The sequence below is a fragment of the Nyctereutes procyonoides genome, unplaced genomic scaffold (genome assembly GCF_905146905.1).
Source record: "Nyctereutes procyonoides isolate TBG_1078 unplaced genomic scaffold, NYPRO_anot_genome, whole genome shotgun sequence".
Taxonomy (NCBI): Eukaryota; Metazoa; Chordata; class Mammalia; order Carnivora; family Canidae; genus Nyctereutes; species Nyctereutes procyonoides.
In genome coordinates, this window is record NW_026575031.1 from 7960261 (window position 1) to 7981559 (window position 21299).

The 21299-nt window shown below is 41.5% G+C and overlaps 2 protein-coding genes and 1 pseudogene across 5 annotated transcripts in view; 1 reads left to right on the forward strand and 2 right to left on the reverse strand.

The window, feature by feature from the left end:
* Positions 1 to 388: 388 nt before the first annotated feature.
* Positions 389 to 3669, reverse strand: LOC129504113 (60S ribosomal protein L34-like; annotated as a pseudogene).
* On the reverse strand, positions 2816 to 19590 carry OIP5 (Opa interacting protein 5). 2 transcript variants are annotated; one of them, XM_055316602.1, is made up of 5 exons: positions 19077 to 19590; positions 18758 to 18824; positions 13646 to 13768; positions 9971 to 10052; positions 2816 to 4657 (listed from the first exon to the last, which is right to left on the reverse strand). In XM_055316602.1, exons 1-5 carry the CDS (start codon positions 19393 to 19395, stop codon positions 4562 to 4564), a joined length of 687 nt encoding a protein of 228 aa, XP_055172577.1. In that variant the 5' UTR covers positions 19396 to 19590; the 3' UTR covers positions 2816 to 4561. The 2 variants fall into 2 exon arrangements, with proteins under 2 accessions (XP_055172577.1, XP_055172575.1); XM_055316600.1 differs by lacking the exon at positions 9971 to 10052 and having other exon boundaries at positions 13651 to 13768; positions 19077 to 19491.
* A 3-nt stretch (positions 19591 to 19593) lies between these two features.
* NUSAP1 (nucleolar and spindle associated protein 1) overlaps positions 19594 to 21299 on the forward strand; it is a 37973-nt gene continuing 36267 nt past the window's right edge. Inside the window, exon 1 of one of the 3 annotated variants that reach the window (XM_055316598.1) lies at positions 19594 to 19860. In XM_055316598.1, coding sequence (XP_055172573.1) covers positions 19756 to 19860 — 105 coding nt within the window. In that variant the 5' untranslated portion in view covers positions 19594 to 19755. The remainder of the gene's footprint in view (positions 19861 to 21299) is intronic. The other 2 variants (XM_055316599.1, XM_055316597.1) reach the window with 2 other exon arrangements.

Consider the following 21299-nt stretch of genomic DNA (forward strand, 5'->3'; position numbering starts at 1 on the left):
AGGCATTCCATTTAAACTTAGGTATTCCCACCTTTAGAGCCAACCTTATGCTAGGTAATTAGCAAAATGTTTAGTTTCTGGTAAGGAAATAGCTAAGTACAGTAATAGTACTAATAAAACCACTGCAGGGAATCCTTCCTATCTGAAATAATATAAAGCATTTTAAATGCTTTTACATTGAATATTTAAATATTAGCTAAATTAATTAAAGAGGCTTATTAACACGGAGATCCTTGGGTGGTAGCCTGTGCGGCTGAGTCAGTTAAGCATCTGACACTTGATTTCAGCTCAGGTCTTGATCTCAGGGTTGTGAGTAAGCTCCACTCTGGGGGTGGAACCTACTTAAAAAAAAAAAAAAAACAAACAGATCTTCTAAACTTCCTTGGGATTGGCTATCCTCAAATGGAGAAGAAGCTAAGCTACGTCATTTTTGTGGTATAATCACTAATCTAATAGTTCTCCCTGTGATTTATGACCATTCATTTAGCACACACTGATATACTCCAATCCCAGGTACTGTGCTAGATGTTAGGGTTACAAAAATGGAGATAGTCTTTACTGTTAACTCAGGAGCTTAAAAGTTTACAACTCAGGAATTTCAATATGCAGTTTTATTCTTATGACTACAGAATTTTGAAAATACTGTATTCAACATATATACAATGCTAAATGGTTTCACATTGAAGCAAAGTAGACAGTATCTTAATATAAATCATTGATGTTTGTTAGACTTTCATAGGAACTTTTTTTTTTTTTTAAGATTTTATTTATTCGTGGGAGACAGAGAGAGAGGCAGGCTCCATGCAGGGGGCCCGATGTGGGACTCAACCCCAGGACACCAGGATCACACCCTGGGTATGAAAGCAAGCACTCCACCGTTGAGCCACCTAGGCGTCCCTCATAGGAACTCTTATACCACCCAAAGAGTCCTTTAAAAGGGGAATTAAAAAGCCCACCATTTAGAATATCAGTGTAACATTTATGGGAGACATAAAATCAAGACTGTAAATGCACATACATGCCTTTGACTTTCCCACTTTAGGACTCACTCTTACAGAAATACCAGTACAGATTTGCAAAGATAGGTACAAGGGTCAAATACAAGAATGGTTAGGTTTGGATACATTCACATCACTGAATCATACAGGTCTTAAATAAAATAGTTTGCATATGGGCTGGTGTGGAAAGTTGTGATATTTATTGTGTGAAAAGCAGGTTGCAGAATACTGAAAGATAAAGCTTTGTTTTATGTCTAATACATGAACATCCACATGCATAAAGATATCTTTTGAGCACCTAGTATGTGCTAAGCACTGCTGTAATTACATTAGATGTATTTCTTAATTTATTGAATCTTCACTACAGCCCTCGCTGTTTTTTAAAGATTTATTTAAGTAATCCCTTCAGTCATTGTGGGGGCTGGAGATCAAGAATCACATGGTCTTCTAAGCCAACCAGGCACCCCTGGCTTTTTTTTTTTTTCTTTTAAACAGAATAAGCCTGAATTTCTCAAAAAAGCTTCATTTTTTAAAAAAAGATTTATTCATGAGAGACACAGAGGCAGAGACAAAGGCAGAGGGAGAAGCAGGCTCCATGCAGGGAGCCTGACATGGGACTCGATCCCAAGTCTCCAGAATCTGGCCGTGGGCTGAAGGCAGCGCTAAACCGCTGAGCCACCCGGGCTGCCCCAAGCTTCAGTTTTTAATTTAGCTTTCTGACGCTGTGCTTGTGCTTTCAACACTTTCACAATGATATTCTGCTCTTCAATAAGGAAAGCATACTTGATCCCATCATGAACACACACATGGAACCGCCACCCTAGGCCCTGCTGACACATTTTCTCATTGTAGAGAACCTAATAAGAATTGCAGGTCTCACAGCATGTACTTCTTAAAGTCAGCCTAGGCACATGCTACATGTGAATTTGGGGGCTTTCCCAATCTTCCTGGTATAAAGGTAAACGATTCTATCACCAGGGTGATTCTATCACCAGCCTAGTTTTGTTGGAGGCTGTATTGTAGGACAGCCTTTGATAGTATGTCAAATGCTGGGACCATTCTGAATGCCTGTGGATGCCGTCCTCCCCAAAAGGAAAAAACCAACCCTAGTTTTTTGTTTTGTTTTTTAAGATTTTATTTATTTGACAGAGCCAGAAAGCAAAGCAAGAAGCCTGATGCAATGTAGGGCTCGATCCCAGGACCTTGAAATCATGACCTACCTGAGCTGAAGGGAGATGCTTAACCAACTGAGCCACCCAGGCACCCCAAAACCAGCCCTAGTTTTAATCCCTATTTTACAAGAAGTGTTGAAGTAAATTCTTCATGTTCATGGCTAGTAAGATCCAAAACACAATGTGAATATAAATAATTTGGCTCTAGAGCTTCCCAGCATGCTATCCTAAGCCTCTCAAAGATGGAAAGGGAAGTGTACTTTGCACCCTTTATTTTCTATTTATATCTGCATTTTTTTTCTATAGTAAGCATTACTGTAATTTGTATTTAGGGGGAAAATATCTAAAGCCAGCCAGCTTAATTTGATGTTAAGTTTAAACATTTACTTTTTTTTTTTTTTTTTTTTTAGATTTGAGAGAGAGCATGCCAGAGAAAGCATGAGCAGCGGGGAGAGGGAAAAGCAGGCTCCCAGCTGAGCAGGGAGCCGGAGATGGGGCTCAATCCCAGGACCCTGAGATCATGACCTGAGCCAAAGGCACATGTCAAGCATGTAATTTTCTATTGAACTCTGCCAAATCAGCAAGTCCAGAGGTTACGAAAAATAGCTACATAAGAACATACCCACACAAAAAAAAATCCCAGGATGATTTAATATAGTATTGATTTATTAGGTCCATTTAGAAAATACGCGTTTTTCTAGTATTTTTTTCTTTTTAAGATTTTATTTATTTATTTATTCATGATAGACACAGAAACAGAGACATAGGCAGAGGGAGAAGCAGGCTCCCTATAGGGAGCCCGATGCAGGACTCGATCCCAGGACCCTGAGATCACCCGAGTCGAAGGGAGACACTTAACCACTGAGCCACTCAGGTTCCCTCTGGTACTAGTTGTTGCCAAAGATTTCACCCTTATTTATGGAATCAAATTTTGCAACTCAAAAGCATAGAGCAAATCAGAATTTTCTTGTTTAAAATATTTTTAAAGGGAAATGGCTTTATGCAATATAAAGTAGAAAGAATGGAAAGAACTTTAAAAATGGCTGCCAGCTACATCTGAACCAAGTCAACTTTTCTAGACACCACCACTTGGCTGTTTCTTGTCTGGATTGGGCTCTTGCCAGCCCCTCAGTAGTCTGCTTGCTTTTCTGCCCCTATAAACCCCTTCTCCACAAGACACTAACCATAGCAAGGTTCTACAAAAGTGAAACCAAGGCTTCCATTGTTCTTGGGATAAAAACAAACATCCAGGGGGGCATCTGAATGGCTCAGCAGAGGAGCATCTGCCTTCAGCTCAGGGTGTGATCTGGGGGGTCCCAGATGGAGTCCTGCATCCAGCTCCACATAGGGAGCCTGCTTCTCCCTCTGCCTGTGTCTATGTCTCTCATGAATAAATCGATAAAATCTTCAACAACAACATCATCCAATAAGTCCTTGTACCCTCTGGTTTCTGGCCACTAGTTCACCTCCTGCAGGCCTTCTTTTAAGGGCTTCTCCATGGGTCCCCCTCCATTCCCTAATTAACTCCTAGTCTTTCAGACCACTGCTGAAATCCCACTTCCTCAGAGCAGCCTTTCCAACCCCAGGGGTCCGGTAGCTGCTTCATGTGCTGGTAGCTCTAGGTCTCTTTTCTTCAAAACCTTTACTATAGTAATAATTTCACATGTATTCATGTGGTTATTTAAACGTCCACCTCTAATGAGATTAAAAGCTCTGTGCAGATAGAGAGTGGCTCTTTTTGCTTACCTTTTATCCCCAAAGTTAGTAGACTTTTATTAAATGAATAATATGACAAGGTACTGAGTGTAAGTGGTATATAAAGCAAAATATGAAAAAAACAGCATTTTGGTGAATGTTTTATCATTTCTCTCATTATTACCTGGGTAGGCTCAGTTTAGAAATAAAAAGAGAAAGATAAATTGTATATTTTCCAGTTAACTTACTGAATATTACCTACAGAGTATGTTTGTACCTATATTGCATGTAAGAAAGAAAATGTTTTCTGTCTTCATTATCACAACTGCTCCATGTAGGAATAAAGTAGTCAACATGAAATACAACTCTGTTTTCATAACAGCCGTGCATCTTTATATCAGACCATTTGCAGGACACTGCCTCTTAACCTACATTTGCAGTAAAATATGTATTCAGAAACAAACATTTATGAAATTGATAAGCTAAAATAAGTTCTTAAGGCAAATAGCTATGAAACCTGGGTAGGGGTTTCCTTTGTTTCTCATTTTCTAGACAAAGCTTCACAAATCATTTGGAAAATCAGCCTCAAGGTGAGAATAGAGTTCACATCTCTTCTTAGCCAATCTTTCTTCCTTGAGAACTCCTGTTGATGAAGACAGCAATAAGACCTGAACCTAGTTAAGCTTTAATCCTGGATCAGTTTTCTGGCTTGGGCTGGTCAGGAGTTCCTTCCTTCAGAATCTTCATCAGTGAATATAAACGAGTATGTGTTAACATTATCTTCTCTTTCAGCTGGGAAGAAAAATAAATCAGTATCAGGGCATCTTGAGCTTAATACTTATTTTGATGATTTTAGAAGCCACTTCAAATTTAAACCAGTGGTTGATAGCTGGTAATGTCTCAACACATTACATAAATATGCTTGTCCTATTTCTTTCTTTCTTTTTTTTTTTTTTTAGATTTTATTTATTTATTAGAGAGAGAGAGAGGCAGAAACACAGGCAGAGGGAGAAGCAGGCTCCATGCAGGGAGCCCGACGTGGGACTCAATCCCTGGTCTCCAGGATCACGCCCTAGGCTGAAGGCGGCACTAAACCGCTAAACCACCAGGGCTGCCCTATTTCTGAAAGAACTTTATGCAACAAACCTCAAGTGCGCAGTAAGATCCTCAGATACAAAGTTTCATGTGAAAAAAAGACCAGCCACTGCTGAGCATCACTGCTTCTCCTCCTCCCTCCTTCCTACCCCTTATCGCCAGGTTTAAGTGCCAAATACTGGGAAGGAAGGAAGACAAGAAGAAGGTGGGGTAAGAAAGCTTGTGGAGAAGAGCCTCAACTACTCTTCCTCTCCTTTTCTAGGGGCAAGAATCTAACTTTTTTTTCTTTGTTCACAGTAACAAATGCCTGTCTTCAAAAGTAGCCCTGGTTGTTGGGTTAGGTACTTGTGTTTGTGGTAATTAGGTTATTTTTGACAAGTTCTTTCACCTAAGAATAGCTCTATCAGGAACCAAACTTAATGGTATTATTCAGCTTAGTAAATAAAGTTATCCTGGAATACAGAATTATGGATAACAACCTTCTGTTGAAGACGGGTTAACAACACCATCAACAACAAACAAACCATAATTTGAACATAATTTGCACCATCCATAAAATATGCTTTATATTATCATTTAAGACACAAGAATAATCCAAATTCATTAGGAAATGCTGCTTAGGGACGCCTGAGTGGCTCAGCAGTTGAGCTTCTGCCTTTGGTTCAGGGCATGATCCTCGAGTGCTGGGACTGAGTCCCACACCGGACTCCCAGCATTGAGCCTGCATCTCTCTCTGCCTAAGTCTCTGCCTCTCTGTCTCTCATGAATAAATAAATAAAATCTTAAAAAAAAAATGCTGCTTAAATTAAAGAAGTAACTCTAGAGCCCCCCCCCTTTTTTTAGATTTTATTTATTTATTCATCAGAGATAAAGAGAGAGAGAGAGAGAGAGAGAGGCAGAGACAGTCAGAGGGAGAAGCCAGCTCCAAGCAGGGAGCCCAATGTGGGACTCGATACTAGGACCCTGGGACCACACCCTGAACCAAAGGCAGATGCTCAACTGCTGAGCCACCCTGGCATCCCTAGAGCCTCCCAGTCTAATTGCAGTACCATTGGATGTGGTGAATCATTTCTCTGTTGCCTTCAAGATTGTTTACTCTCCTCATTTTTACTATGATGTATTGGGGTATTATCTCTTCTGTGTTTATCCTATGTGGACTTATTGAGGTTTTGGATATGTAAATTCAGGTTTTTCATCAAATTTGGGGATTTTTCTACTATTATTTCTTTGAATATCTTTTCTACTTCTCTGTACTCCTTTTGGTATTTATTCTCTTTACCAAAAAATGTTTAGGTATGCCTGATCGTGTCGAAGAGGTCTCTTCAGTTCACTTTCCTGCATTTTTTCCCTTCAGTCTCATCAATTTGTCTTCAATTTGCTGATTCTTTGGGCAGCTCAAATCTGTTCTTGGGCCCCTCTAGTGAGTTTGTTATTTTAGTTATTGTACCTTTTTTTGTTGTTGTTATTGTACTTTTCAACTCCAGGATTTCCAACCTATTTCTAACTCTTTGGGGATATCCTCTATTTGATGAGATATTGTCATCATACCTTCCTTGACTTCTTTAAGCAGTTTCCTTTAGTTTTTTGGACATTTATAGTGGCTGCTTCAAAGGCTTTGTCTGCTAAGTCTAACATCTGGGCCCTTTCCTAGGCAGTTTTAGATGCCTGCTTTTTATCCTATTTATAAGTTATACTTTCTTCTTTGAGTGTTTTCTCGTTTTTTTGTTGCAAACTGGACATCTTTTTTTTTTTAGATTTTTTTTTCAGTAATCTCCACACCCAACATGGGGCTCGAGCTCACAAGCCAGAGATCAACAGTCACACACTCCACCAACTGAGCCAGCCAAGGTGCCCCACAAACTGGACATTTTAAGTAATATAGCCAACTGTGGATACTAAACACCCACTCTTCAGCTTCTTATTGTCCTTTATTTATCTGTTTTAGTGAGCTGGCTAGACTATTTCACTGCTATCTACTTCCCCCACCGTAGGAGACCATGCTGCCAGTCCACAGAGAACAAAGCCTTGGGCAGGTGCGGTCACCTAGAGGACAGTGGGTTCAGCAAGCTGTCTTTCAATGTTGCCTTGGTCAATGTCAGGCTGTCAGCCTCTGCTGGCATCATACCCCAGCCTTCCCTAGTTCCTGGGCTGATTGCTCTCCAGGTTTTGACAATGCCCTGGGACATAAATTGTTCATCAGTCTAATCCAATTAAATTCAGGCCCCACCTTTGTAGGTTAGTCTTTTAAAAGACTGGTAGCCAGTCTTTTTGTTGTTGTTCTGATCCCAGGGGAGCTCTTCTTAGCTGTGTATTCTCTGATTCTATCTGGTAAACTTCTAACTAATCTATGGTTTAGCTTATTGCTCTCATGGAACTACCAGCTTCCTCTTAATTGCTTACCTCAAAATGTCCGTTTTGGACTGTACTCTTAGACTTGAATGTCCCCAAGCTTTGTTTCAAATAAAGTCAGTTCCCTTGAGTGGTAGGGGAGGGGGGCACTTTGGAGTTCTGTTTTTACAATCTGCCTCTTAGCCCAGCTCCTCCCAACCTAGGGGCCAGTGTCTCTTGGAATGACACCCTTACTTTACAAGCAGAGTGCTGGGTATAGATGCCACTTCTCATCTTCTTGGCTTACCTCGGCCAGTGTGAGACCTCTGCTCTACATGCAAGCTGGGGCAAGAGTGAATGGGTTCCTAATACTTAGCTTGCTGTGCCTTTGATAGAACCTGTACCTACAAATGGCCATTTTTGACTGGAATAGAGCTTTTGATGAGAATTACTGATGCCTGCCACTCCTGGAAGATATCACAGCCCTCAACTGAGAGCTACGGCAAAAAGGATCCCTGTGTTCTTGGCTACAGCAGCCCAGATAGAGCCTCCTGCCCTCTCTCTAAGGTAGAGAGGTATGAGAGGGAGCGAGCAGGCTGTGGCACAAATACCACAGGCTTTCACTGTTCTTATTGAGGTTAAATATGTTTTTTTTTTTAAGATTTTATTTATTTATTCATGAGACACACACACACACACACACAGAGAGAGAGAGAGAGAGAGAGGCAGAGACACAGGCAGAGGGAGAAGCAGGCTCGATGTGGGATCGATGTGGGACTCGATCCCGGACCCCAGAATCACGCCCTGGGCTGAAGGCGGCGCTAAACTGCTGAGCTACCTGGGCTGCCCTAAGTACATTTTCTAAAGTAAGTATCTCTTCATTTGCTTTATTCCTTGAAGAACATTTCCTACAGACTTAAAATGGTTGGGGTTTTTTGTAATTTTATTCAGTTATGGAAGTTTTGCTGGGGGTGGGGGAAGGAGGTCCATGGAGCTCCTCTGGCTGCCATTCCCGAAGTTATCTCCCACAGGAGTGAAAAGTTACTGACCCCTCTCATCAACTTTGTTGCTTAGAGCAAAGGTTAGCTAACTGTGACTGCCCATTTATATCAAGTTTTGCTGCAACACAGCCACACCCACTTGTTTATAATACTGTGGCTGCTTCTGTACTACAATGGTACAGTTGAGCACTTGAGAATGGTCACAAAGCTTAAAATATTTGTCATCTGGTCCTTTATAGAAAAAGTTGCCAACACCTTGCTTAGAGCATGGTTTCATAAGCTTAGTTAGCTATGCAGAACAACACCCTCAAAAATCACTCTTTCCTTGTCCTAAAAGATACTTAAACTTTAAAAAAACAAAAACAAAAAACACCACCGGTTACAAAATGTATAATTAGCAAGGAGTAATATATTAACAATACTAAAAACAAAATGAATGATAAATTCTCAGGTTGGTCTTCTGAGCTTAAGTAAAGTTATAGCCAAATTTCCACTCAGAATGCATCAGTAAGCTACCGAAACAAAGTTGCTTTTTTCAACTTCAAAACCATCAACAGCTAGAAAACTCATTTAAATAAGAATTCCTAATGATTGTTTCACCACTCTTTCCTGAGACATCTAAACAAGAAGTGCTATGGAAAGGACAGATCTGGGGTACCAAGTTGGCTCCTTTGGAGGAGCCTGTGACTCTTGATTTGGGGTTATAAATTCAAGCCCCACGCTGGGTGCCAATTATTTAAAAATAAAATCTTTAGGGGCACCTGGGTGGCTCAGTGGTTGAGCATCTGCCTTTGGCTCAGGTCGTGATCCCAGGATCCTGGGATCAAGTACCATTTCCAGCTCCCCGCAAGGAGTCTGCTCCCTTCTGCCTATATCTCTCTGCCTCTCTCTCTCCGTGTCTCTCATGAATAAATATATAAAATCTTTTTTTAAAATTTAAAAGTAAAAATAAAATCTTTAAAAAAGAGAGAAAAAAAGGACAGATCTATGAAAGGTCCAATATCCATTCCCAGCAGAGGAGCGTAGTATAGGAAATACAGGATCTAAGCAGCTTTCTTCCTCCTCCTGAACTGGACCTTACAATATTTGGCTTTGTGTCACAAATTCAATAAGAAATGCCAAACCAGGTATAAAGGATTATTGGAGTATTACACCATGTCATCACCACCAAATTCACTGGAATAAACTGCCAGGAGTTGTCTATACAGGCATACCTCATTTTATTGTGCTTTGCTTCATCACAAAGATCCATGTTTTCTATAAGCTGAAGGTTTGTGGCAACCTTGTGGGAGAAAGTCTATTGGCATCGTTTTTCCAATAGCATTTGCTCACTTCATGGCTCTGTAACATTTTGGCAACTCTCAGAATATTTCAAACTTTTCAATATTATTATATTTATTAGAGTGATCACTAATCAACAATTACAACTTTCTGAAAGCTCAGACGATGGTCAGCTTTTTTAGCAATGAAGTATTTTTTAATTAAGGTATGTACATTATTTTAGACACTTAAATAGACTACAGTATAGTGTAAACATAACTTTTATATATGGTGGGAAACCAAAATAATAATTTGACTTGTTTTTATTATGGTATTTGTTTTATTGAAGTGGTCTGGAACTGAACCCACAATATCTCTGAGGTATGCCTATATTAAACATACAACCACCATGAAATTTTACCTCTGCAACCTTTTCTGGTAGAGACAAGTTGTCAATATCCATCTCAGATGCATTTACTATGGCTTTTGTTTTTAAGAGATAGCTGGATAGAAAATATACAGAGAAAATATTAGTATCAGTTAAGATGATCAATGAACCAAACTTGTCCTCTAAAGCAATGTCAGGCAAAGACAACCTTCTTACAGATTTGTTTCAACATCTGTATTGCATTTTGTAGGAAAAACAAATTCTCAGTTAAGAAATCATTAGAGACCGTCTCATCCTCCCCCTGCCAGCCGGGAATACATAAGACAAAATTATCCCACAACAAACTAAACACAAAAACAAGGGTCCTATGAATAACTAAACTGTATAGCAGTTAGAAGAAAAGTAATCATATGGTAACAAACACTGTTGTTTGCCTACCCAGTAGCCATTCCTAACTTCTTTCTTGCAACAGAACCCAGATTTTGTTTAGGACAGGAGTATGCTCAGTCCCAGGAGATGAATCATAACTGTTCTAAACCAAGTGTGGCAATCTTATTCCCTCCTGACACATATCTGCTTTCCTACCTTAAGGCAATCATGTTACATAGTTCTGGCCAATAATAAGGACATTTCTGATGATAAAATAGAGACCATTCCCTGTGTTCCCACTTCCCATATCCGCTTCCTTCTGGTTGGAGATGCTATTGTCCATGGATGCAATGCTTATGTTTGCAGCAGCAGCCAAGAGAAAAAGACCAAGAGAACCAGAGATGCTGATCCAGAGCCCAATTGTGGCTGAGCCACTAGAAGACTCCTGGAGTGGCCAATCACTCCACCCCTTACTTATTGAAGCCACTGTCAGTAAGGTTTTCTTCTTCTTCTTCTTCTTTTTAAAGGTTTTATTTATTTATTCATGAGACACACAGATAGAGGCAGAGACACAGGCAGGGAGAGAAGCAGGCTCCATGCAGGGCGCCAGACGTGGGACTCGATCCCGGGACTCCGGGATCACGCCCTGGGCCAAAGACAGGCGCTAAAAAACTGAGCCACCCAGAGATTCCCAAGAAACTCTTAATCATAGGTAACAAACTAAGGGTTGCTGGAGAAGAGGGGAGTGGGGGGATGGGGTAACTGGGTGATGGATGCAACTGATGAACCACTAAATTCTACCCCTGAAACCAATAATACATTATGTTAATTGAATTTAAATTAAAAATAAACTTTATATTTCAAAAACAAAAAATATTTTTCCCCTCTTTAAACTTAATTCTAGAAATTATTTAAGAGAAAATTAGAAATTGATAAATTATCAATCCCATTCAAGTACATTTCCTGTTGAAAATCTGCAGTGAAAGAAAAAATTGCAGTGAAGAACAAAGAGTATACCTAATACACTTTGAACAACCTTATGAATGAAAAAGGACCATTGTTATTTATGAGTTTTATTATTTAGTCATATATAGCTCAGCTAGAAACACTGATCTAAGCACATTAGAGAAAATGTTTAATGAAACAAAAATGAGCTTTGGAGTTAAGACACAGATGAAAATCTTAGCTCTCCACCTGAGTCCCAGTTTTCTCATATAAAGGACTCAGTGAGGGATGCCTGGGTGGCTCAGCGGTTGGGTGCCTGCCTTTGGCTCAGGTTGTGGTCGTGGGATCCAGGATCGAGTCCCACATCGGGCTCCCTGCATGGAGCCTGCTTCTTCTCTGCCTGTGTCTCTGCCCCTCTCTCTGTCTGTGTCTCTCATGAATAAATAAATAAAATCTTTAAAAAAAAAAAAAAGGACTCAGTGAGGTAAGAATAATGCTTGGCACAAACTAGGTCATCAATCCCTGTTTTTGTTTTTAATGGTCAAGTAAAAACTATGATAGATATTTCAGTTTGTCATAGAAAAGAAAAAAGCTGGGGATCCATGGGTGGCTTAGCAGTTTAGCGCCTGCCTTTGGCCCAGGGTGTGATCCTGAAGTCCTGGGATCGAGTCCCACATCAGGCTCCCTGCATGGAGCCTGCTTCTCCCTCTGCCTGTATCTCTGCCCCTCTCTCTCTGTGTGTGGCTCTAATGAATAAATAGATAAAATTTTTAAAATATAAAAAAATAAAAAACAAAAAAGCTCAAGTGACAGTAGTAGTAGGAAGATAAATATCTAAGTACTACATAAGAGGAACAAGAAGTACAGTACATTATCTATTAGGCCACGTCATTATTTTTTACTTTTTTGGGGTATCTATCTGCTTTATTCTTTTCTGCAGACAAGATTTCACTGCATCTACATGCATAATACAGAAAATAGCTACCTTAAACCTAGAGCTTTCATTTCCCAACTTGAGACCAGTACCATCTACAAGTGACCAGTGTCTCTGGGTCCTTATTTCAAATTCCTAGAGTAGAAAGCCTAACTGGCTTAGCTTAGGTCAAATATTCATTCTTGATCCCATCACCTGGGAGTAGTATCACACATGATAAAAAACATGGCCACAAGGTCCCACTCTATGGGGAAAAAAAATAGGGGCTGGGCACAAGCCCAGTATCTATTACAATATTATTTTGCAAAAACCTACGTTCCAGAAATTTCTGTAACAAAAGAACACCCTCTCATTTATCCCATGGTATGCTTATTAAAACATCTAAGACATCTAAAATGAGCATAATGTCATGAACTATATTTTGGCCCAACTGACCTTCTTTTTGAGTAATAGTGCCTTGCTGTAGCACTTTTTTGGTACAAGTATTCTGCCTTTTCTAGAAGCTCTTTTAAAATGTATTTGAGGGGGATCCCTGGGTGGCGCAGCAGTTTGCCGCCTGCCTTTGGCCCAGGGTGCGATCCTGGAGACCCGGGATCGAATCCCACGTCGGGCTCCGGTGCATGGAGCCTGTATCTCTCTCTCTGCCTGTCTCTCTGCCTCTCTCTCTCTGTGTCTGTGACTATCATAAATAAATAAAAATGTATAAAAAAATAAAATAAAATAAAATAAAATAAAATAAAATAAAATAAAATAAAATAAAATATAAAATAAAATAAAATAAAATAAAATAAAATAAAATAAAATAAAATGTATTTGAGGGCAGCCCAGGTGGCTCAGCGGTTTAGTGCCACCTTCAGCTCAGGGCCTGATCCTGGAGACCTGGGATCGAGTCCCATGTCATGGAGTCTGCTTCTCCCTCTGCCTGTGTCTCTGTCTCTGTCTCTCTCTCTCTGTGTCTCTCATGAATAAATAAAAATCTTTAAAAAAAAATTCTTATAAATGAATGAATGAATGAATGAATGAAGGGACGCCTGGGTGGCTCAGCAGTTTAGCGCCTGCCTTCGGCCCAGGGTGTGATCCTGGAGTCCCGGGATCGAGTCCTACGTCAGGCTCCCTGCATGGAGCCTGCTTCTCCCTCTGCCTGTGTCTCTGCCTCTCTCTCTCTCTCTCTCTCTCTCTCTCTCTGTGTGTGTATCCCATGAATAAATAAATAAAATCTTTAAAAAATAAAAATAAAATGTATTGATAAGGATGCCTGGGTGGCTCAGAAGTTGAGAGTTTGCCTTCGGCTCAGGGTATAAACCTGGGGTCTGGGATCAGAGTCCCACATCGGGCTCCTTGTGTGGAGTTTGCTTTTCCCTCTGCCTATGTCTCTGCCTCTCTCACTCTCTCTCTCTGTCTTTCGTGCATAGATTTTTTTTAAAAAATGTATTTGATAAAGAATATTTAAGTCTACTCACCATACCATTTCATCACTGGAAAGGCAAAAGTGACCTCTCAAGGCAGCCAGAGCAGCATGGGTAGAATACAAATGGAAACCAATGGGAACACCACAGGAATTACAGAATAAAAGGTTGTAAGTGCTGGAATGAAAAACAGAATGTGGGTATGAAAATCAGAGAAGAAGTATAAAATAACCAGTCTCTGAAACCAGTTCTCCTAAAAACTGCGCTTTAATAGGACTGAAACCGAAGAAATGGCATCATATTCAAGAAAGGTTAACTCAGCCTTCAATATAATTACATCCTAGATTCTTATGGATGTCCAACTGTCACTTATAGTATAATCCACATTTGAAAAGCAGAAAAAGAGCTAACTAATCATATTAACATTTAAACATATAAAACTACACATGACCATATAAATTAGCTACCATTAAACCACTTTCTAAATTGAGAAAAATAATCAAGTTGGGGTTTACTAAACAATTTATTGGGCAGCCCCAGTGGCCTAGTGGTTTAGTGCCACCTCCAGCCCGGGGTGTGATCCTAGAGACTGGGGATCAAGTCCCACATCAGGCTCCCTGCATGGAGCCTGCTTCTCCCTCTGCCTGTGTCTCTGCCTCTCTCTCTCTCTCTCTGTCTATCATGAATAAATAAATAAAAAACCTTTTAAAAAATTTATTAATAGAACACGAATCAGAATTTTTCTCTTGCATATGTAAAAAAAAAAAAAAATCCAGACAAAATGCCAAAAGAGAAAAAAGAAAAGAAATCCTATTACTCTAGCACGTCATCTATTTCCTTTCCTTTTTTTTTTTTTAAGATTTTATTTATTTATTCATGAGAGACACACACACACACACAGAGAGAGAGAGAGAGAGAGAGAGAGAGAGGCAGAGACGTAGGCAGAGGGAGAAGCAGGCTCCATGCAGGGAGCCTGACATGGGACTCGATCCCAGGGCTCCAGGATCAGGCCGAGGGCTGAAGCCTGCACTAAACCACTGAGCCATCTGGGCTGCCCAATTTCCTTTTCTTTTATCTGAAAGATACTGGATGAGGAAATAGGTAATGATTCTAGTTACACCACTTGGGTAAGTCACTCACCATATTTGCTGGTACATAAGACATATCCAAATACTGCAGAGAAATATTTTAAGAAAAAATTAACTATGTTTCATCAGGCATGTACTGAAAACTATATGTATGTATGTATGTATGTATGTATTCATTCATTCATTCATTCATTCTCTGTCCCCAATATGGGGTTCAAACTCATGACCCTGAGATCAAGAATTGCATGCTCTTCCAACTGAGTCAGCCAGGCACCCTCTGAAAACAATTTTAAAGCGGTTTGGTAAGGGAAAAAATTATTTGTATAAATATAATACACTATACAGAAAAACTGCACTAACAGTATAAAAATCACATGACTACAAAGAAAAATATTTCTTGTCGATGGATATAAAAAAAACCCCAAGCAACACAACATCTCAAATTGGTAAATTAAGTCCTATTCCACACATGTAGAACTGTATTTTTGTGAATATGGTAACCAAAAAGAAAGCCATGAAATAAAGTTGCATTAATTTGAATGAATTCCTATGTAGGGATAATGGTATCAGACAAAGCACAGTACCAACAGAAAAATGTCTGATAGATACTAATATATGACACAGGGCAAAATGTGAAAAAAAAAATTCCCAAATTCTGCTTATGTGTACAATATAAAATATTTCAATGAATATTAGTCTAATGGGTCACAATTCCTTCAAAAATGAAGATTTGCATTACCACACCAGGTAAAGAACTATGACTAGCAGAGTGTTTGCTAAAGGAATAAGGCATACAGATGGGTAGTGGAAGAAGGTAGTTATAAATATCAGCTCTGACCAGGTGACCGGTTACAGAAATGAGGACTGTAACTATCATGAGTATTTCTTCCTTGCTTTGTTATGAGTAGGTCTGTGTGTCGGTTTATCTCTGTTCTTCGCTTATTCCCTTACTATATAAATAAGATCATACTTTGTATCATACTATATCATTCTATTTAAGTATTATTGATTTTAGGGACACCTGGGTAGCTCAGCAGTTGAGCATCTGCCTTCAGCTCAAACGTGATCCCAGCTCCGGGGATCAAAATCCAGTCCCACATCAGGCTCCCTGCAAGGAGCCCGCTCCTCCCTCTGCCTATGTCTCTGCCCCTCTCTCTGTGTCTTTCATAAATAATAAAGTATTTTATTTTATTTATTTTTTTTTTAATTTTTTTTTTATTCATTTATGATAGTCACACACAGAGAGAGAGAGAGAGGCAGAGACACAGGCAGAGGGAGAAGCAGGCTCCATGCACCGGGAGCCCGACGTGGGATTCGATCCTGGGTCTCCAGGATCACGCCCTGGGCCAAAGGCAGGCGCTAAAGCGCTGCGCCACCCAGGGATCCCAATAATAAAGTATTTTAAAAAATTTTTAAGTACTATTGATTTTGTATCACAGTATTTAAGTTATGAGAGATCAAGGAGAAATGTAAACATTACTTAAGGACTTTATTTCCTTTTCCAGAGAAGGAGTTAGTGTGTTTTCAGTTGTATGTAGGATAGTTGTAACATGTTAGAATTATGACCTTGTTATTGTCTTTTTTTTTTAAGATTTTATTTATTCACGAGACACACACACACACACACACACACACACACACACACAGAGGTAGAGACACAGGCAGAGGGAGAAGCAGGCTCCATGCAGGGAGCCTGATGTGGGACTCGATCCCCGGTCTCCAGGATCAGGCCCTGGGCCGAATGCGGCGCCAAACCACTGAGCCACCTGGGCTGCCCTTGTTATTGTCTTTATTTGGAGATTAAGTTATAATTTTAGGAGATACATGTGGGTGCCAGGTTAACAAGTGATGGTTACATTTTATGTGTCCACTTTACTAGGCCACATGGTACCCACTCTGAATGTGTGAGAGTGTTTTTTTTTTAATTTTAATTTTTATTTATTTTAATTTTTTATTTATTTATGATAGTCACAGAGAGAGAGAGAGAGGCAGAGACAGAGGCAGAGGGAGAGGGAGAAGCAGGCTCCATGCACCGGGAGCCCGATGTGGGATTCGATCCCGGGTCTCCAGGATCGCGCCCTGGGCCAAAGGCAGGCGCCAAACCGCTGCGCCACCCAGGGATTCCCGTGTGAGAGTGTTTTTGAATGAGATTAATATTTGAATCAGTACACTAAGGAAAGCAGAGTTTCCCCATTTGAGTGACCTTCATACAATTAACTGAAGGTCTGAATAGAACAAAAAGGGTGAGAGTAAGGAGAAACTCCTCTTGACTAATTGCTTTAAGCTAAGCCATTTTTTACTACCTGCCTTTGAATTTGAACTGAAATGTAGGCTCTTCTCTGGTGTAGAGCCTTCTGGCTTTTGGATTGGAACTTACAATTTTGGCTCTCCCAAAGACTTGGACCAGGTCTAAACCACTGACTCTCCTGTGTTTCCAGCTTACCAAATACAGCTCTTGGGACTTCTCACCCTCCATAATCACTTGAACCATTTCCTGATAATACATCTCTTCCTGCCAAATCCCATGGCTCTCCTAATTCTAAAAGTACACAAACAGATGAGAATTTCCCTCCAGTGTTTTACAAACTATCTAGATTAGTACTGTCCAACAGAGACATAATGAGAGCCACATAAGTAATTTAAAATTTTCTATTAGTCTTGTTAAAAACAAATTCAAAAGCAACAGGTGAAATTAGTTTTCATACATTTTATACTACCCAATATATCAAAAATATCATTTCACCATATAAATATTTATTTTATTATTTTTTTAAAGATTTTTTTTTTTTTTTTTAATTTATGATAGTCACACAGAGAGAGAGAGAGAGGCAGAGACACAGGCAGAGGGAGAAGCAGGCTCCATGCACCGGGAGCCTGACGTGGGATTCGATCCCGGGTCTCCAGGATCGCGCCCTGGGCCAAAGGCAGGCGCTAAACCGCTGCGCCACCCAGGGATCCCTTTTTTAAAGATTTTATTTATTCATGAGAGACAGAGCGAGAGGCAGAGACACAGGCAGAGGGAGAAGCAGGCTCCATGCAGGGAGCCCGATGTAGGACTCGATCCCAGGACTCCAGGATCATGCCCTGAGCCAAAGGCAGACGCTTTAATCGCTGAGCCACCCAGGCGTCCCATAAATATTTTTAAACTGTTAATTTTTTTGTATCAAGTTTCAAAATCCAGTGTGTATTTTGCACTCACAGTATTTCTCAATTCAGGATGGCCATATTTTAAGTGCTCAACAGCTATATGTGGCTAATGGTTACAGTATTTGACAGCATGTGTCTAGATGCATTATCCTATTCTACGAAAGATATTTGGAGAGCTCCTGCGTCTGGCCCCAAATGACCCAATTCCAAGCAAGCCACCACTCTTTTTCACCCTATACCCTTTGGGTGGAAAGAGGACACTCTGGCATGTATACTAAGTAAAGCAACTAAAAATTCCTGTACCTTATTTAACCCTAAAACTGAACAGAACTGTGGTCAGAATGTTCTGCTGTTAAGCCAACACTCAAAATTGAGGAGCCTTGTAATACTATATTCATTGAATATTTTATGGTCACTTGGAGATCAAAGCACAGACTAAATGCAAAGTTTACCCGCAGTATTCAAGTACATAACATTCAACTTGTGTTCTTCCCCAAGTTTCCTGGATTCCAAAAGAATTAGTCCTACCATGGCTTATTACAAACTCCAGGTAAAATGCAAATTTAAAAGTCCTAGTTATTTCAAAGGATTGTATTTTATAGTGATTCTCACTACACAGCAAAGGTACTTTTCTCCCTTTTCCCATACTAGACACAACTTTCTTAGCCTTACTTCATTTGCACAAGCCACTAGAGATGTGGCCCTCAGAAAGATCTTAAAATCTACACACAAACACAACCTTTCCATTTCATTAATACATCGAGTTCCTACAAGTCTCAAACAGGTAAAAGAAACATCCTTCAAACAGCGTAAGGACTGAATAAAGTTTTCCTCTAGCGCAAATAAGAACTATTTTCCCCTTCTACATGTCGGTTCTAGGTTCCTCAGTCTTACTGAGGGACTAGAAACCAATCGAGATCTCAGTACATACCTGCCTTTGAGCAAACCTTCAATGCCAACTAGAAAGGGAGCGTCCAAAACCACGTTATTTGTGACTCCTAAGAAGACAAACAGGGGTCAGATGGAGTACCTGTGAAGCCTTGAAAGGGAAAACCTACCCGCTACAGGTAGACTCATCGTGGCCACAAAAATCATGAAAAGTTGCCACCACCCCTGCCAGGCAGTGGGGTTAATTTCCTTCCAAATCTTCACCCCGCAGTTTTCACCACCCGCTCTGGACCATCCCGTGAGAGAGAGGGAACCCCCACTCTGGCCCTCCTCCACCTCCCTCAGGCTCCGCCCCCACTCACTGGAGAAGACCACGGCTCCGAGGGACCGCGACAGGTCCCAGGCGAGGTGCACAGAGTCAGCGAGCACGGCGTGGCACTGTGCGCATTGGAACACGGCGCACCTCTCGGGCTGCAGCCACGACGGCAGCCGCGGGCCGGATGGCAGCTTCTCCGCACCCAGGCCCGCGGGGCCAAGCGGCGAGGATCCGTTCACTACCTGCGTGTCCCACTCCATAGAAGTCGTACAAGATTCGTCAGTTGTCTTCTTAGCGCCGTCACAAAAGTCACCCCGCGGAAGCTTTGCAGATCGCAAACGGTGCCGCCGCGGCCGAGCGGCCATTTTCCCGCAGCCCGCGCCTCCGCTGCAAACACGCACCTGGCCCCGCCCAAGCACAATTCCTGCATCCTCATTGGACGTCGTGAGCCGGGCGCTCTGTCCCGCCCCACTGCCTGGACACGCCCTTCGGCGCCGAAGCGTTTTTGGGGGTGGGGGAAACAGGCGTCTGATGGGTGGAGCATCGTTGTTTCTATTGGTCAGCGCCAGGAAACCCCGCCTTCACAGCATTTTTAACCAATAGGAGTGCAGTATTTTCAATTTAAACTCTCTATAAAGTTCGGTTTGGCCAACGCTCTCTGTGGCGCCTGAGTTTTGAACTGCTTTGCTGTGTGTGGGGTACGCGTCCTCTGCGTGGTCGCCTGGATGCAGCTCGCCATGGCCATACCCTCCCTTGAGGAGCTTGACTCCTTCAAGTACAGCGACCTGCAGAACTTGGCCAAGAGTCTCGGCCTCCGGGCTAACCTGAGGGTACGAAGCGGGTAACGGGCCGGGCATTAAGGGCGGCCTCCGGGAGACCTGGTGGGAAAGGACTGAACGGGAGCCCGCTCCGCCCCGTGCGGACTGAGCTAGCTGTCCCTCCAGCTACGCAGAACGGAGAGGGGGCCATAGTATCCACCTTATTTTGAGGCTGACTTTTCTGGGGGAGCACACAGGCCTTGACTTCAAAAAGGTTTGTTTGGTTTGGCTTTATTAGAAGTACTCCGGAGTTAATCTCGGAAATGCAGGCTCAGGGATGCTGTGTCTAATTCAGGTCGTTAGGCGGTCGCGGAAATCATTGTCTTGGCTTTTGGAAAAATCGAAACAGCAACAATTCTGTGAATTGTAAATGAGCCCCAAACCCCTTAATACTCAATTGGAGGACCTGGAAGAAAGGATGACTTTTTTAGAGGACCACCACTTGGAGAAGTTTTTATAACGCAGCCCTGACCTAGAATTGATCATTATTTTGTTATTACCATTGTGCTAGTGTTCTGTTTCAGAACTGGTAAGGCCTTTGACTCCGACGCTGCAAAACGTTGAGGGGAAAATGTGGGGATGCAATTTGGAATTGGGGCCTCTATGTTCTTTAGTGGAGTTTTCCCACAGAATACTTACGGGTACTCTGGAGGTGTGCTCTGCAGGGCGTGGTATGTACACTGCGTGAATGCCTAAATCAGGCATTACAAATGTTTTTAAGAGATTTAAAAAAAACTAATCAGTGCCCAGGTACCTGTTAGGGCTTAATAGTAAAGGAGTGTCTTTGGAGGTAAGATTTTATTTATTCATGAGAGACGCAGAGACCTGGGCAGAGGGAGAAGCAGGCTCCCTGTGGGGAGCCTGATGCGGGACTGGATCCCAGGACCCCCATCACCACCTGAGCCAAAGGCGGACAGTCAAGCACTGAGCTACCCAGCTGCTCCTGAGCTGTAGTTTTTTTTTAATGGCATCCCCAATACTACTTCATAAACAAAGCCTTAATTCCTTAGCTTAGTTCCCTTAAGCTTTTTGTAGTCTGGCTGGAATCTTATTCAAGACAGCTTAGCATCCAACCTGTACACCTGGTCCTTAGTCTTCTTTTGCTAATTTTGACCTTTTGGCCTCGAATTCCCTTCTCTCTCTCTTCTTTATTTGCATTAATAATTTCCAGCTGCTCTTCAGAGTCTACCAGAAGTATCCGTGCCTTGGCACTTCATCTCCTCTTCAGTCCCTTGGTCACAGGCCCACCATCCCTGTAATCCCAGGAACACCATGTGCTTTTTTTTTTTTTTTTTTTTTTAAGATTTTTAAAATTTATTCATGAGACCCAGAGGCAGAGACACAGGCAGAGGGAAAAGCAGGCTCCATGCAGGGAGCCTGACGTGGGACTCCATCCCAGGTCTACAGGATCACGCCCTGGGCTGAAGGTGGCGCTAAACCGCTGAGCCACC